The sequence below is a fragment of the Phytophthora infestans genome, genomic scaffold (assembly GCF_000142945.1).
Source record: "Phytophthora infestans T30-4 supercont1.45 genomic scaffold, whole genome shotgun sequence".
Lineage (NCBI taxonomy): Eukaryota > Oomycota > Peronosporomycetes > Peronosporales > Peronosporaceae > Phytophthora > Phytophthora infestans.
This window is the reverse complement of record NW_003303714.1, coordinates 761753-780391: the sequence shown is the minus strand read 5'-3', so window position 1 is coordinate 780391 and position 18639 is coordinate 761753. Positions and strand designations below refer to the sequence as shown.

The window sequence follows — 18639 nt, the reverse complement described above, 5'->3', positions numbered from 1 at the left end:
CATGTATTAACGCTCGCCTTTACATGAAGTTATTACGTGGGCGCTTATAAAGGTTGGTCTTTCGAAAGTTGTACCTACGCATGCCTTGACAAAGCGAATTTTTATGTGAATGTTGCCTGTGTCGGCCAGAGGAAACACCCGTGCAACCTGGATGTGAATGCGGTTTTCTAATGTTAATATTGCGTTTGGTCTCCCGATGGATACATAATGTTAGCCTTATCCCTATCCTCACGAAGATGTCATATATATAATATCGGGCTCTTTTTAATACGGTTTATTTGCGTTACGCATTTCGGAGGATAGGTTGTAAGTGGACCCGCCCTCTCTGAGAGAGCGCCTTTTAAACCCTTTTCGGAAGAGTGCGCCGCGAAGAAAAAGTGGTTGCCACACAACACACCAAAAGTTTTTTTAACCCACCCCCCCCCACTTGTGTTTTTTCGATCTTACAAGCATTTGCGGAGCCAATTACTATAACGACCACTCGTGTTGTCATACCCCCTAGACAACTATATGTAGAGCGGTGAGCCCCCCGCCTGTGACGCGGTATAATAGTAATGTGGTAGATGGCATCCGAAAACAATTACTTCAGTAAGATCTTGCAAAAAGGGATTGCAAGAAGCACATTTGAACCAATTGTGCCAGCTGGTGGAATTCAATTCTGGTAGGCGTGAGCTTTTTTTTTCTTCAGAGGCTATCTCCACACGATCACCGGCGTAATTGCTTGAGTCCATTGGCGGATCTCCGCTTGCATCATCGTGATCTGCGTAATCGACGGTGAGCGAGACCGACTTCGCTCGACACCCGAGCGGGTATGGCCGTCGATGTTCTTTTGCTTATAAGGAGAAGCGTTTGCCACACTATAGCACTTGCGTTTTGCTGAGGCTCACCAATTCGATCGGATTGGTTGACATGATATACGCTTTGAACGTTAGAATATGTCGCAACTAATCAGAGTATGGGGATTAGACTGTGCCGGATCGAAATTACATGTATTAACGCTCGCCCTTACATGAAGTTATTACGTGGGCGCTTATAAAGGTTGGTCTTTCGAAAGTTGTACCTACGCATGCCTTGACAAAGCGAATTTCTATGTGAATGTTGCCTGTGTCGGCCAGGGGAAACACCCGTGCAACCTGGATGTGAATGCGGTTTTCTAATGTTAATATTGCGTTTGGTCTCCCGATGGATACATAAATGTTAGCCTTAATCCCTATCCATCACAGAAAGAATGTCGATATAATATATATATCGGCGCTCTTTCTTAGATACGCTGTATAATCTACGGTACCGCATATCCGATGAATGATGTAGTTGACCACGCCTCCTGAGACGCCCTGTTAGCCATTTCCTGAAGTTGCACCGTTAGTAATTTCGTCTCACAGACAGCCAAGCGTGCTCTAGCCCACCATCGCCAATTTGGTTTTACAAGCATTTGCGGAGCCAATTACTATAACGACCACTCGTGTTGTCATACCCCCTAGACAACTACATGTAGCGCGGCGAGGCCACCGGCTGTGACACGGTATAATAGTAATGTGGTAGATGGCATCCGAAAACAACTACTTCAGTAAGATTTTGCCAAAGAGAATGTCGGTAGCACAATTAAACCATTTGTACCATTTGGTGGAATTCAATTCTGGTAGGCGTGAGCTTTTTTTTCTTCAGAGGCCATCTCCACATGATCACCGGTGTAATTGCTTGAGTTCATTGGCTGATCTCCGCTTGCATCATCGTGATCTGCGTAATCGACGGTGAGCGAGACCGACTTCGCTCGACACCCGAGCGGGTATGGCCGTCGATGTTCTTTTGCTTATACGGAGAAGCGCTTGCCACACTATAGCACTTGCGTTTCGCTGAGGCTCACCAAACCGATCGGATTGGTTGACATGATATACGCTTTGAGCGCTAAGAAATGTCGCAACGAATCCGAGTATGGGGACAAGACTGTGCCGGATCGAAATTACATGTATTAACGCTCGCCCTTACATGAAGTTATTACGTGGGCGCTTATAAAGGTTGGTCTTTCGAAAGTTGTACCTACGCATGCCTTGACAAAGCAAATTTCTATGTGAATGTAGCCTGTGTCGGCCAGGGGAAACACCCGTGCAACCTGGATGTGAATGCGGGTTTTCTAATGATAATATTGCGTTTGGGTCTCCCGATGGATACATAAATTTTAGACTTAATCCCTATCCATCACAGAAAGAATGTCGATATAATATATATATCGGCGCTCTTTCTTAATTAGTTTGTATAATCTACGGTACCGCTTATCCGACGAATGATGTAATTGACAACGCCTCCTGAGACGCCCTGTTAGCCATTTCCTGAAGTTGCACCGTAAGTAATTTTCGTCTCACAGACAGCCAAGAGTGCTCTAGCCCACCATCGCCAACTTGGTTTTACAACGATTTGCGGAGCCAATTACTATAACGACCACTCGTGTTGTCATACCCCCTAGAACAACTACATGTAGAGCGGCGAGGTTACCGGCTGTGACACGGTATAATAGTAATATGGTAGATGGCATCCGAAAACAATTACTTCAGTAAGATCTTGCAAAAAGGGATTGCAAGAAGCACATTTGAACCAATTGTGCCAGCTGGTGGAATTCAATTCTGGTAGGCGTGTGTTTTTTGCTTCTTCAGAGGCTATCTCCACAGGATCGCCGGCGTAATTGCTTGAGTCCATTGGCGGATCTCCGCTAGCATCATCGTGACCTGCGTAATTGACGGTGAGCGAGACCGACTTCGCTCGACACCCGAGCGGGTATGGCCGTCGATGTTCTTTTGCTCATAAGAAAAAGCGTTTGCCACACTATAGCACTTGCGTTTCGCTGAGGCTCACCAATTCGATCGGATTGGTTGACATGATATACGCTTTGAACGTTAGAATATGTCGCAACTAATCAGAGTATGGGGATTAGACTGTGCCGGATCGAAATTACATGTATTAACGCTCGCCCTTACATGAAGTTATTACGTGGGCGCTTATAAAGGGTTGGTCTTTCGAAAGTTGTACCTACGCATGCCTTGACAAAGCGAATTTTTATGTGAATGTTGCCTGTGTCGGCCAGGGGAAACACCCGTGCAACCTGGATGTGAATGCGGTTTTCTAATGTTAATATTGCGTTTGGTCTCCCGATGGATACATAAATGTTAGCCTTAATCCCTATCCATCACAGAAAGAATGTCGATATAATATATATATCGGCGCTCTTTCTTAGATACTCTGTATAATCTACGGTACCGCATATCCGATGAATGATGTAGTTGACCACGCCTCCTGAGACGCCCTGTTAGCCATTTCCTGAAGTTGCACCGTTAGTAATTTCGTCTCACAGACAGCCAAGCGTGCTCTAGCCCACCATCGCCAATTTGGTCTTACAAGCATTTGCGGAGCCAATTACTATAACGACCACTCGTGTTGTCATACCCCCTAGACAACTATATGTAGAGCGGTGAGGCCACCGCCTGTGACGCGGTATTATAGTAATGTGGTAGATGGCATCCGAAAACAATTGCTTCAGTAAGTTTTTGCCACAAGGATTGTCGGTAGCACAATAAAACCAATTGTGCCAATTGGTGGAATTTAATTCTGGTAGGCGTGAGCTTTTCCTTCTTCAGAGGCTATCTCCACACGATCACCGGCGTAATTGCTTGAGTCCATTGGCGGATCTCCGCTTGCATCATCGTGATCTGCGTAATCGACGGTGAGCAAGAGCGACTTCGCTCGACACCCGAGCGGGTATGGCCGTCGATGTTCTTTTGCTTATAAGGAGAAGCGTTTGCCACACTATAGCACTTGCGTTTTGCTGAGGCTGACCAATTCGATCGGATTGGTTGACATGATATACGCTTTGAACGTTAAGATATGTCGCAACTAATCAGAGTATGGGGACAAGACTGTGCCGGATCGAAATTACATGTATTAGCGCTCGCCCTTACATGCAGTTATTACGTAGGCGCTTATAAAGGTTGGTCTTTCGAAAGTTGTACCTACGCATGTCTTGACAAAGCGAATTTCTATGTGAATATTGCCTGTGTCGGCCAGGGGAAACACCCGTGCAACCTGGATGTGAATGCGGTTTTCTAATGATAATATTGCGTTTGGTCTCCCGGTGGATACATAAATGTTAGACTTAATCCCTATCCATCACAGAAAGAATGTCGATATAATATATATATCGGCGCTCTTTCTTAGATACGCTGTATAATCTACGGTACCGATTATCCGATGAATGATGTAGTTGACCACGCCTCCTGAGACGCCCTATTAACCATTTCCTGAAGTTGCACCGTAAGTTATTTCGTCTCGCAGACAGCCAAGAGTGCTCTAGCCCACCATCGCCAATTTGGTTTTACAACGATTTGCGGAGCCAATTACTATAACGACCACTCGTGTTGTCATACCCCCTAGACAACTATATGTAGCGCGGCGAGGCCACCGGCTGTGACACGGTATAATAGTAATGTGGTAGATGGCATCCGAAAACAACTACTTCAGTAAGATTTTGCCAAAGGGAATGTCGGTAGCACAATTAAACCATTTGTACCATTTGGTGGAATTTAATTCTGGTAGGCGTGAGCTTTTTCTTCTTCAGAGTCATCTCCACATGATCCCCGGCGTAATTGCTTGAGTCCATTGGCGGAGCTCTGCTAGCATCATCGTGATCTGCGTAATTGACGGTGAACGAGACCGACTTCGCTCGACACCCGAGCGGGTATGGCCGTCGATGTTCTTTTGCTTATAAGGAGAAGCGCTTGCCACACTATAGCACTTGCGTTTTGCTGAGGCTCACCAATTCGATCGGATTGGTTGACATGATATACGCTTTGAGCGTTAAGATATGTCGCAACTATTCAGAGTATGGGGACAAGACTGTGCCGGATCGAAATTACATGTATCAACGCTCGCCCTTACATGAAGTTATTACGTGGGCGCTTATAAAGGTTGGTCTTTCGAACGTTGTACCTACGCATGCCTTGACAAAGCGAATTTCTATGTGAATGTTGCCTGTGTCGGCCAGGGGAAACACCCGTGCAACCTGGATGTGAATGCGGTTTTCTAATGTTAATATTGCGTTTGGTCTCCCGATGGATACATAAATGTTAGACTTAATCCCTATCCATCACAGAAAGAATGTCGATATAATATATATATCGGCGCTCTTTCTTAGATAGTTTGTATAATCTACGGTACCGCTTAGCCGACGAATGATGTAATTGACCACGCCTCCTGAGACGCCCTGTTAGCCATTTCCTGAAGTTGCACCGTAAGTTATTTCGTCTCGCAGACAGCCAAGAGTGCTCTAGCCCACCATCGCCAATTTGGTTTTACAACGATTTGCGGAGCCAATTACTATAACGACCACTCGTGTTGTCATACCCCCTAGACAACTACATGTAGCGCGGCGAGGCCACCGGCTGTGACACGGTATAATAGTAATGTGGTAGATGGCATCCGAAAACAATTACTTCAGTAAGATCTTGCAAAAAGGGATTGCAAGAAGCACATTTGAACCAATTGTGCCAGCTGGTGGAATTCAATTCTGGTAGGCGTGAGCTTTTTTTTTCTTCAGAGGCCATCTCCACATGATCACCAGCGTAATTGCTTGAGTCCATTGACGGATCTCCGCTTGCATCATCGTGATCTGCGTAATCGACGGTGAGCGAGACCGACTTCGCTCGACACCCGAGCGGGTATGGCCGTCGATGTTCTTTTGCTCATAAGGAGAAGCGTTTGCCACACTATAGCACTTGCGTTTCGCTGAGGCTCACCAATTCGATCGGATTGGTTGACATGATATACGCTTTGAGCGCTAAGATATGTCGCAACGAATCCGAGTATGGGGACAAGACTGTGCCGGATCGAAATTACATGTATTAACGCTCGCCCTTACATGAAGTTATTACGTGGGCGCTTATAAAGGTTGGTCTTTCGAAAGTTGTACCTACGCATGCCTTGACAAAGCGAATTTCTATGTGAATCTTGCCTGTGTCGGCCAGAGCAAACATCCGTGCAACCTGGATGTGAATGCAGTTTTCTAATGTTAATATTGCGTTTGGTATCCCGATGGATACATAAATGTTAGACTTAATCCCTATCCATCACAGAAAGAATGTCGATATAATATATATATCGGCGCTCTTTCTTAGATAGTTTGTATAATCTACGGTACCGCATATCCGATGAATTATTTAGTTGACCCCGCCTCCTGTGACGCCCTGTTAGCCATTTCCGGAAGTTGCACCGTAAGTAATTTCGTCTCGCAGACAGCCAAGAGTGCTCTAGCCCACCATCGCCAATTTCGTTTTACAAGCATTTGCGGAGCCAATTACTATAACGACCACTCGTGTTGTCATACCCCCTAGACAACTATATGTAGAGCGGTGAGGCCACCGCCTGTGACGCGGTATTATAGTAATGTGGTAGATGGCATCCGAAAACAATTGCTTCAGTAAGTTTTTGCCAAAGGGAATGTCGGTAGCACAATAAAACCAATTGTGCCAGTTGGTGGATATCAATTCTGGTAGGCGTGAGCTTTTTCTTCTTCAGAGGCTATCTCCACATGATCACCGGCGTAATTGCTTGAGTCCATTGACGGATCTCCGCTTGCATCATCGTGATCTGCGTAATCGACGGTGAGCAAGAGCGACTTCGCTCGACACCCGAGCGGGTATGGCCGTCGATGTTCTTTTGCTTATAAGGAGAAGCGCTTGCCACACTATAGCACTTGCGTTTTGCTGAGGCTGACCAATTCGATCGGATTGGTTGACATGATATACGCTTTGAACGTTAAGATATGTCGCAACTAATCCGAGTATGTGGACAAGACTGTGCCGGATCGAAATTACATGTATTAACGCTCGCCCTTACATGAAGTTATTACGTGGGTGCTTATAAAGGTTGGTCTTTCGAAAGTTGTACCTACGCATGCCTTGACAAAGCGAATTTCTATGTGAATGTTGCCTGTGTCGGCCAGGGGAAACACCCGTGCAACCTGGATGTGAATGCGGTTTTCTAATGTTAATATTGCGTTTGGTCTCCCGATGGATACATAAATGTTAGACTTAATCCCTATCCATCACAGAAAGAATGTCGATATAATATATATATCGGCGCTCTTTCTTAGATACTCTGTATAATCTACGGTACCGCATATCCGATGAATGATGTAGTTGACCACGCCTCCTGTGACGTCCTGTGGGTCATTTCCGGAAGTTGCACCGTAAGTAATTTCGTCTCACAGACAGCCAAGCGTGCTCTAGCCCACCATCGCCAATTTGGCATTTGCGGAGCCAATCACTATAACGACCACTCGTGTTGTCATACCCCCTAGACAACTATATGTAGAGCGGCGAGGTGACGCGGTATTATAGTAATGTGGTAGATGGCATCCGAAAACAATTACTTCAGTAAGATTTTGCCAAAGGGAATGGCGGTAGCACAATTGAACCAATTGTGCCAATTGGTGGAATTTAATTCTGGTAGGCGTGAGCTTTTTCTTCTTCAGAGGCCATCTCCACATGATCACCGGCGTAATTGCTTGAGTCCATTGACGGATCTCCGCTTGCATCATCGTGATCTGCGTAATCGACGGTGAGCAAGAGCGACTTCGCTCGACACCCGAGCGGGTATGGCCGTCGATGTTCTTTTACTTATAAGGAGAAGCGCTTGCCACACTATAGCACTTGCGTTTTGCTGAGGCTGACCAATTCGATCGGATTGGTTGACATGATATACGCTTTGAACGTTAAGATATGTCGCAACTAATCCTAGTATGGGGACAAGACTGTGCCGGATCGAAATTACATGTATTAACGCTCGCCCTTACATGAAGTTATTACGTGGGCGCTTATAAAGGTTGGTCTTTCGAAAGTAGTACCTACGCATGCCTTGACAAAGCGAATTTCTATGTGAATGTTGCCTGTGTCGGCCAGGGGAAACACCCGTGCAACCTGGATGTGAATGCGGTTTTCTAATGTTAATATTGCGTTTGGTCTCCCGATGGATACATAAATGTTAGACTTAATCCCTATCCATCACAGAAAGAATGTCGATATAATATATATATCGGCGCTCTTTCTTAGATACGCTGTATAATCTACGGTACCGCATATCCGATGAATGATGTAGTTTGACCACGCCTCCTGTGACGTCCTGTGGGTCATTTCCGGAAGTTGCACCGTAAGTAATTTTCGTCTCACAGACAGCCAAGCGTGCTCTAGCCCACCATCGCCAATTTGGTTTTACAAGCATTTGCGGAGCCAATTACTATAACGACCACTCGTGTTGTCATACCCCCTAGACAACTACATGTAGCGCGGCGAGGCCACCGGCTGTGACACGGTATAATAGTAATGTGGTAGATGGCATCCGAAAACAATTACTTCAGTAAGATCTTGCAAAAAGGGATTGCAAGAAGCACATTTGAACCAATTGTGCCAGCTGGTGGAATTCAATTCTGGTAGGCGTGAGCTTTTTTTTCTTCAGAGGCCATCTCCACATGATCACCAGCGTAATTGCTTGAGTCCATTGGCTGATCTCCGCTTGCATCATCGTGATCTGCGTAATCGACGGTGAGCGAGACCGACTTCGCTCGACACCCGAGCGGGTATGGCCGTCGATGTTCTTTTGCTTATAAGGAGAAGCGCTTGCCACACTATAGCACTTGCGTTTTGCTGAGGCTCACCAATTCGATCGGATTGGTTGACATGATATACGCTTTGAGCGTTAAGATATGTCGCAACTAATCCGAGTATGGGGACAAGACTGTGCCGGATCGAAATTACATGTATCAACGCTCGCCCTTACATGAAGTTATTACGTGGGCGCTTATAAAGGTTGGTCTTTCGAACGTTGTACCTACGCATGCCTTGACAAAGCGAATTTCTATGTGAATCTTGCCTGTGTCGGCCAGGGGAAACACCCGTGCAACCTGGATGTGAATGCGGTTTTCTAATGTTAATATTGCGTTTGGTCTCCCGATGGATACATAAATGTTAGACTTAATCCCTATCCATCACAGAAAGAATGTCGATATAATATATATATCGGCGCTCTTTCTTAGATAGTTTGTATAATCTACGGTACCGCTTATCCGACGAATGATGTAATTGACAACGCCTCCTGAGACGCCCTGTTAGTCATTTCCTGAAGTTGCACCGTAAGTAATTTTCGTCTCGCAGACAGCCAAGAGTGCTCTAGCCCACCATCGCCAACTTGGTTAAGCATTTGCGGAGCCAATTACTATAACGACCACTCGTGTTGTCATACCCCCTAGACAACTATATGTAGAGCGGCGAGGCCACCGGCTGTGACACGGTATAATAGTAATGTGATAGATGGCATCCGAAAACAATTACTTCAGTAAGATTTTGCCAAAGGGAATGTCGGTAGCACAATTAAACCAATTGTGCGAGTTGGTGGAATTCAATTCTGGTAGGCGTGTGGTTTTTGCTTCTTCAGAAGCCATCTCCACACGACCACCGGCGTAATTGCTTGAGTCCATTGGCGGATCTCCGCTTGCATCATCGTGATCAGCGTAATCGACGGTGAGCAAGACCGACTTCGCTCGACACCCGAGCGGGTATGGCCGTCGATGGTTTTTTGCTTATAAGGAGAAGCGCTTGCCACACTATAGCACTTGCGTTTTGCTGAGGCTCACCAATTCGATCGGATTGATTGACATGATATACGCTTTGAGCGTTAAGATATGTCGCAACTAATCCGAGTATGGGGACAAGACTGTGCCGGATCGAAATTACATGTATTAACGCTCGCCCTTACATGAAGTTATTACGTGGGCGCTTATAAAGGTTGGTCTTTCGAACGTTGTACCTACGCATGCCTTGACAAAGCGAATTTCTATGTGAATGTTGCCTGTGTCGGCCAGGGGAAACACCCGTGCAACCTGGATGTGAATGCGGTTTTCTAATGTTAATATTGCGTTTGGTCTCCCGATGGGTACATAAATGTTAGACTTAATCCCTATCCATCACAGAAAGAATGTCGATATAATATATATATCGGCGCTCTTTCTTAATTAGTTTGTATAATCTACGGTACCGCTTATCCGACGAATGATGTAATTGACCACGCCTCCTGAGACGCCCTGTTAACCATTTCCTGAAGTTGCACCGTAAGTTATTTCGTCTCGCAGACAGCCAAGAGTGCTCTAGCCCACCATCGCCAATTTGGTTAAGCATTTGCGGAGCCAATTACTATAACGACCACGCGTGTTGTCATACCCCCTAGACAACTACATGTAGATCGGCGAGGCCACCGGTTGTGACGCGGTATAATAGTAATGTGGTAGATGGCATCCGAAAACAATTACTTCAGTAAGATTTTGCCAAAGGGAATGTCGGTAGCACAATTAAACCATTTGTACCATTAGGTTGAATTCAATTCTGGTAGGCGTGCTTCTTCAGAGGCCATCTCCACATGATCACCGGCGTAATTGCTTGAGTCCATTGGCTGATCTCCGCTTGCATCATCGTGATCTGCGTAATCGACGGTGAGCGAGACCGACTTCGCTCGACACCCGAGCGGGTATGGCCGTCGATGGTTTTTTGCTTATAAGGAGAAGCGCTTGCCACACTATAGCACTTGCGTTTTGCTGAGGCTCACCAATTCGATCGGATTGGTTGACATGATATACGCTTTGAACGTTAAGATATGTCGCAACTAATCAGAGTATGGGGACAAGACTGTGCCGGATCGAAATTACATGTATTAGCGCTCGCCCTTACATGCAGTTATTACGTAGGCGCTTATAAAGGTTGGTCTTTCGAAAGTTGTACCTACGCATGTCTTGACAAAGCGAATTTCTATGTGAATATTGCCTGTGTCGGCCAGGGGAAACACCCGTGCAACCTGGATGTGAATGTGGTTTTCTAATGTTAGTATTGCGTTTGGTCTCCCGAAAAAGACATAAATGTTAGCCTTAATCCCTATCCATCACAGAAAGAATGTCGATATAATATATATATCGGCGATCTTTCTTAGATACTTTGTATAATCTACGGTACCGCTTAGCCGATGAATGATGTAATTGACCACGCCTCCTGAGACGCCCTATTAACCATTTCCTGAAGTTGCACCGTAAGTTATTTTGTCTCGCAGACAGCCAAGAGTGCTCTAGCCCACCATCGCCAACTTGGTTAAGCATTTGCGGAGCCAATTACTATAACGACCACTCGTGTTGTCATACCCCCTAGACAGCTATATGTAGAGCGGCGAGGCCACCGGCTGTGACACGGTATAATAGTAATGTGGTAGATGGCATCCGAAAACAATTACTTCAGTAAGATTTCGCCAAAGGGAATGTCGGTAGCACAATTAAACCATTTGTACCATTAGGTTGAATTCAATTCTGGTAGGCGTGCGTTTTCGCTTTTTCAGAGGCCATCTCCACATGATCACCGGCGTAATTGCTTGAGTCCATTGGCGGATCTCTGCTAGCATCATCGTGATCTGCGTAATCGACGGTGAGCGAGACCGACTTCGCTCGACACCCGAGCGGGTATGGCCGTCGATGGTTTTTTGCTTATAAGGAGAAGCGCTTGCCACACTATAGCACTTGCGTTTTGCTGAGGCTCACCAATTCGATCGGATTGGTTGACATGATATACGCTTTGAACGTTAAGATATGTCGCAACTAATCAGAGTATGGGGACAAGACTGTGCCGGATCGAAATTACATGTATTAGCGCTCGCCCTTACATGCAGTTATTACGTAGGCGCTTATAAAGGTTGGTCTTTCGAAAGTTGTACCTACGCATGTCTTGACAAAGCGAATTTCTATGTGAATATTGCCTGTGTCGGCCAGGGGAAACACCCGTGCAACCTGGATGTGAATGTGGTTTTCTAATGTTAGTATTGCGTTTGGTCTCCCGAAAAAGACATAAATGTTAGCCTTAATCCCTATCCATCACAGAAAGAATGTCGATATAATATATATATCGGCGATCTTTCTTAGATACTTTGTATAATCTACGGTACCGCTTAGCCGATGAATGATGTAATTGACCACGCCTCCTGAGACGCCCTATTAACCATTTCCTGAAGTTGCACCGTAAGTTATTTTGTCTCGCAGACAGCCAAGAGTGCTCTAGCCCACCATCGCCAATTTGGTTTTACAACCATTTGCGGAGCCAATTACTATAACGACCACGCGTGTTGTCATACCCCTAGGCAACTACAAGTAGAGCGGCGAGGCCACCGGTTGTGACGCGGTATAATAGTAATGTGGTAGATGGCATCCGAAAACAATTACTTCAGTAAGGTTTTGCAAAAAAGGATTGCAAGAAGCACATTTGAACCAATTGTGCCAGCTGGTGGAATTCAATTCTGGTAGGCGTGCGTTTTTTGCTTCTTCAGAGGCCATCTCCACATGATCACCGGCGTAATTGCTTGAGTCCATTGGCTGATCTCCGCTTGCATCATCGTGATCTGCGTAATCGACGGTGAGCGAGACCGACTTCGCTCGACACCCGAGCGGGTATGGCCGTCGATGGTTTTTTGCTTATAAGGAGAAGCGCTTGCCACACTATAGCACTTGCGTTTTGCTGAGGCTCACCAATTCGATCGGATTGGTTGACATGATATACGCTTTGAACGTTAAGATATGTCGCAACTAATCAGAGTATGGGGACAAGACTGTGCCGGATCGAAATTACATGTATTAACGCTCGCCCTTACATGAAGTTATTACGTGGGCGCTTATAAAGGTTGGTCTTTCGAACGTTGTACCTACGCATGCCTTGACAAAGCGAATTTCTATGTGAATGTTGCCTGTGTCGGCCAGGGGAAACACCCGTGCAACCTGGATGTGAATGCGGTTTTCTAATGTTAATATTGCGTTTGGTCTCCCGATGGATACATAAATGTTAGACTTAATCCCTATCCATCACAGAAAGAATGTCGATATAATATATATATCGGCGCTCTTTCTTAGATACTTTGTATAATCTACGGTACCGCTTAGCCGATGAATGATGTAATTGACCACGCCTCCTGAGACGCCCTGTTAGCCATTTCCTGAAGTTGCACCGTAAGTAATTTCGTCTCGCAGACAGCCAAGAGTGCTCTAGCCCACCATCGCCAATTTCGTTTTACAAGCATTTGCGGAGCCAATTACTATAACGACCACGCGTGTTGTCATACCCCTAGGCAACTACAAGTAGAGCGGCGAGGCCACCGGTTGTGACGCGGTATAAAAGTAATGTGGTAGATGGCATCCGAAAACAACTACTTCAGTAAGATTTTGCCAAAGGGAACGTCGGTAGCACAATTAAACCATTTGTACCATTTGGTGGAATTCAATTCTGGTAGGCGTGAGCTTTTTCTTCTTCAGAGGCCATATCCACATGATCGCCGGCGTAATTAGTCTGTTAAACTGCTCCACATGATTGTTCGTCATCGCATATCCGCTTAGCGCATGAAAACATTGTCATCGGCAGAACCCGCTCTTCATCCACACAATTTCGAAATAGTGCAGGAATCCACTCAGTTGCTCTTCACGCGACCACCGCTCGAATACAACCACCTTCTGTTCCTCATAGGCTTCTTGGCTACATGCAAAGTTAAGGTCGTAAACATCAGCGACCACTTATTCACACAAGCTGGATATAGTACCCTTGCGTTTCTCGTGCACTTTTGCGATTACGTGGTAGAAACACATGAGGTAGATAAAATCCTAGTCGACGCCAAAAACTTCGGTTACGGCACGTTGCTGCGCAACTTCAGCGTGGGCCATCACATACTTAAGGTGAAGCTGCTGGTTCGTCACTGCCGTAAATGTCTTGCGTAGTGACGTTAGCGCTTTCACATAAAGTCACTTCAGCCGTTGGGACGTGATGAACAACGCCACTAGATGAAATGAGCGACACCTGTCGGATATACCGCAAACGATCACTGGATACCCACTTGGATTAGCTTAAACGTGGCATCCATGTAGTACACGAACGTTGAGGCGTCACGCGCAGCGTTACGAAACAGACGCTTAGCTGTCAAGCCCACCGGGAATGGCTACACGTCGGACCCGTTTCCCGTATCAGACTTACGATCAAGCGCAACTACACACTTCGTACCAAACACAAAATTGGCATGTTGGTTCGGATACTAACGGACTGTTGTGGCCACCAGTCTGTAACACCACGAGCGTTCAAGGAGAGTGCTGATGCCATCAATCAACTTAAATCCTGAGTTCAAGATTTCAGAAAGCGCGATGTCATCGTCGGGAAGGCTCCTAACCGCGCCTGCATCGCATTTTTGCTGAACTTCCCGAATCTCAACGTTGTTCGTGTTCAGTCGTGTAGCTGCGAGCGTGTATTATTGCCTGAGTTGGGACGCAGTCGTGCGGTAACACCTGTGTCGAGCCAGCTGGGTGTGAACTACGCACGAATGGAGTTACAGGGGCAGCCGGAAGGAGACTGATGTGAGTAGGGGTACCTGTCCTTGCAAGTACAACTTCAACTTCGCCATTTGCATTCACGTGGTGTTAACTCTCCAGGTCAAGTGCTACACCGGCTTAGATGGCAATAAAATGCTTGTCAACCGCTCTGTTCCAAGAAAACGACGACAACCGCATACAATGGTCACTCGTGTGCCAGTCGGTCGGCCGCTGCTAAACGGACATGCCCTGAGCAAAGATTAGGACTGAGGTTAGCAGAAATAGCATTTTTTGTGAGCCAGAACGTTTTACCTCTTCCCAATTGACTGTAAAAAATCTAATTAAGGTCAATATAAATATGTTTCCCAGACATTTTGTATTTTCTCAATTGGTTAAAAAAAACTCTGACACAGAAATTTAAACCAACGTAGTATAGGAGTTCTATCCCTCAGGTCATTCTTGAAAGGCACAGCGATGTCAACAAACTCCCCAACTCAAGACGCTCCCTCGACCTGCCTCGACCTGTTTTTCCGGTGGTGCCAGCAGCACCTTCGCAACCGAGACTGGGGCCGCCTCGACCAGGCAGCTGCCAGATATTTGAGAACGTGGGGTCATCCAGACGAATCCCCAAACATCGCAGCCGCTATTCAGCGACTTTTAGATTCTGTCCCTCACGCCCGTATCACGAAGGCTCGTCTCATCGAGACAGCTTCGCAAGGGGACGGTGCAGGGGAAACGGAGTGGGTGCTGCCATCTGGAACCGACCTGCAAGGACGGCCAACCTACCAGATGCGCACTATTCTCGAGGACCGCCGGATATACGGTCGTGTTTTGTTTCTTACATCCTGGGATCTGACTTGGGAACCTGCAGAAAATCTACCCTCGGGTGAGCTTTGTCAGTAAAGGCAACGCAATCGCCGCAGAGTTGAGCGCGCTTTCTTTGAGGTAGAGGCAGAGGAAGAGTAGTTTGAAAAGAAGACAAGCATCGGTGATCATTCTATATATGTATTAATTCATATACTTACACGCTTGATTGGCCGATGCATGCATGCATAACATGTCAGCAAACTCACCGCCAAAAACCATCAGCTAGAGGGGTACGGGGACGAATCCATCAACTCGTTTTGCACAAGCCTTCGGCATCGAGTCCGATAACACACTACGCGGGACACAGTCAGGTCTTCCACTCCGGTGCCGCCGCCGAGCCATCCCCCGGATGGCCGTGGTACGCCCCGGCTTCTTCTAGCCCCTGGAGGAAATCCGGAAATGAGGTGGGTGAATCGCTGGGCGATCATGAGGGATGGGCGGGATGGACGGCTCTCTGCCAATCGGAGAAAGCGGCCTATTCAGCAGTGCCACGATCACGTCTTCACTTCTAATCTATGTGGCAAGCCCGGCTCGTGTGTGTTTGCCGCACCTCGCTTTGTGTTTTTCATATTTTTTCGCCTTTGAGTATGAAGAACCGGATGTAGAATCAGAAGAATCAGAAATTGCGCAAGACGATGGAGACGACAGCGTCGACAAATATCACGGGAGTGACTTCAGCAGCCCTTCTGACAGCGATGAGGCAAATTCATCGTTTCATTTTTGTAGTGAAATCTGTAAGTATCAAAAGTTCATTAAGGGACGATAGTACAATTTAGGACGACGGTACCATCGTCCTTAATTGTACTGTCGTCCCTTAGTGTACCATCGTCCTCTGCTGTACTAACCCCCTCAATTCTACTACTGTCGTCTTTTATTGTATCCCTTATTGTACACTGCTACTTCACTGGTTCTCCTTCGCTTACGAAGCTTACAAACTGCTGCAATGATCTTGTTGACGGTGATTTCCTCGCCAATAAAGGTTGTGGAGTCCTTCTCGAACGTGTCTTGGTCATCTTCGTACTGCTCGCGAATGAACGCGGCGATGGTCTTCATCCTGGAGAGACGCGGGCGATAAACATTTCGCTCATGTGAAAGCATGTCAACTCCCGCGCGATTCTGGTGGTAGTCCGAGTTTGCATTTCAGTGTACTGACGAACATAGGCTTTCCACGACTTGGCGTCCGCCAGTTCAGACACTAGTGCTGTCGTATCATATGGCTCAAAATTACCAGCCGCGGGCACTTCAATATCCTCGTCACACAACCGTTCCTGGGTTGAACGCGGTGTCTCGCTAATAGTCTTGGTCCTGTCATGCAGCCCTTGAATCAGCGACTTCAGCTCTCCCAACTCGGTACTAGAGGTATCTGTGTGCTCTTGTGCGCCTTATGATTCGGCCGTATCCTGAGTATCCTGTGTAGTGTCGTCTGATAGCTGGGAGCCTCCATAGTCGATATCCCGTATACCTTCGAGGGTTGCGCTGCTGTATGACGTCGTGTCCAGGGACAGTGAGTCGCCCAGCTGGCTCTCTTCTCGACCCAGTACGTCATCTTGCAGATATCTAGTTACTGTCTCAGACCTTTTGCTTGGTGCCCACCCCGCCCACCACTTCTTGAGCTTCAGTGATCACCGTCGATCTTCAGGGGTAAACACGAACCGGTACTGTGCACCACCTTGACGGAAACAGTGGGATGTAAACCAAATCTCGCCACCAAGCAGGTTTCGGCTGGTTCCAGCGGCCTCAGCGATAATGTCCAATACCTGAGTAAAGTTGCTATCTGACATCGGCGAGCCCGATTCTATTCCCACGTCAGCAAAAGAGTCGCCGCTCGCCAAAACTCCTGCCTCCCTCCTTCGCTTCTTGGATTTGCCACGTCATATCTTCGTCAATGATGAAAACGCATAGCCGCTGTTACGTCAGATGTGGTGAAACTTCGTCCGCGCGCACGTCAACCATCTATCCAAGAAATACAATGCTTCAGCTGCCCGTTCTTCCTTCGTGAGATGCTGGAGTGAGTAGGTTCGACTTGCGAGGGGATCATGATCTGTCTACCGGTCACGAATAGTGAAACAGCCAAACTCGATGTCGCTGTTATCCACGCGCGTTTTCGTTTGAGACCAAGCTGAATGTCGTCCTTCTCATGAGCAAGACTTCGTTGATACGGCATATACCATAGAAGCTGAGAGAACAAACCGCTGAAAACCACAGCCGCATGGTTTCATTGAACATCGAACTCGACTCCAAGAATGTAATGACCTTCGTCAGCATCAACAGGGACATCGGGGACGCATGCTTTGGAGTCCGCCCGCACTTCTTGGACTTGCTGAGACCGGCGAGAATCTGCGTGATGGCTGCTGACCGTGCTGGGCTGCCTCGCGGTGCTGGGGTGCCGTCCAAAGAAGTCTCAGCAACCCAACGATCGTGTGGGTGGCCACCGGCTAGCATCTCAGGTTTCGTGTAGTGCCAGCTAAGCGCAGCGCGAAGCTTTTCAGCGGGCCATTGAGTTGAGTTGGAGGCGGCGAGTAAGTTGATGTACGCGGCCACCACACCGGGAAGCTCCACAAATCGTTCCTTCAGTGGGTCTGGGTAGCCTTCACTTTTGCAGAACGCTGAAAATCGTCGAAGAGTGCTGCTGCAGTCGCTACGCGTCCGGCTCTCGAGTCTCTGATCCGCAGACCGGGCTGCAGCAATAGCAGCTTGGTAGACTCGACTTGTGGTTGCCAGATCCATTAGCGCCTTCGTCACGTGTTGGTCTTAGCAGCAAAAGATGAAATGAAGGTCTCTTTCATTCGGAGGAGGGTCTCGGGTATCCGTCGTCCCTTATTGTACCCAAACTATCATCCCTTATAGTCCTCTGCCTCATATGCACAGGCATGGTGCTGACAAATGAGTTGTACAATAAATCAATGACTTTTTATAAATGCATTTTTTTTGGCGGTGTATGCTGTTACATACTCATTCCATAAATAGTTCGTGTATGTGGGCGATATGTGAGTCACATATCGTCCACGTACGTCAGGAACACACGTTTATACACGATAATTTATTCTGTCGCGGTAAATTACCAAATCGATATAAGTAAGACAGAGGTTCGCCACATTATTAAATGAGGCACTTTCAGTGTTGTGGAATGATAAATGAGGTACATGTACAAATGACTGTTAAGTAAGGAACTTTCAACTGAGAGATACATTGATGGATTGGCTAGTGCTGTCAACTCCGACTTCCAACTTGTCCGTCATCTCTGTAATCGATGATACTAGCCAAAAAAGCGAAGGTCTTTGTCGGGATAGAGTCGACGGAGACCTTGAACAAAGTATGCTAGTCGAATACTCTGGAGCAAAACTTGATTTGGATTCGTCACGATGCGGGTG

General features: G+C 46.9%; 1 protein-coding gene across 1 annotated transcript; it reads right to left on the bottom strand.

Moving 5' to 3' along the window:
• Positions 1-17356: 17356 nt before the first annotated feature.
• On the bottom strand, positions 17357-17995 carry PITG_16361 (uncharacterized protein; the record flags this gene model as incomplete). Its single annotated transcript, XM_002897377.1, has 1 exon — positions 17357-17995. The coding sequence occupies one exon, from the start codon at positions 17993-17995 to the stop codon at positions 17357-17359; it is 639 nt and encodes a 212-aa protein (XP_002897423.1).
• Between the last annotated feature and the right edge of the window lie 644 nt (positions 17996-18639).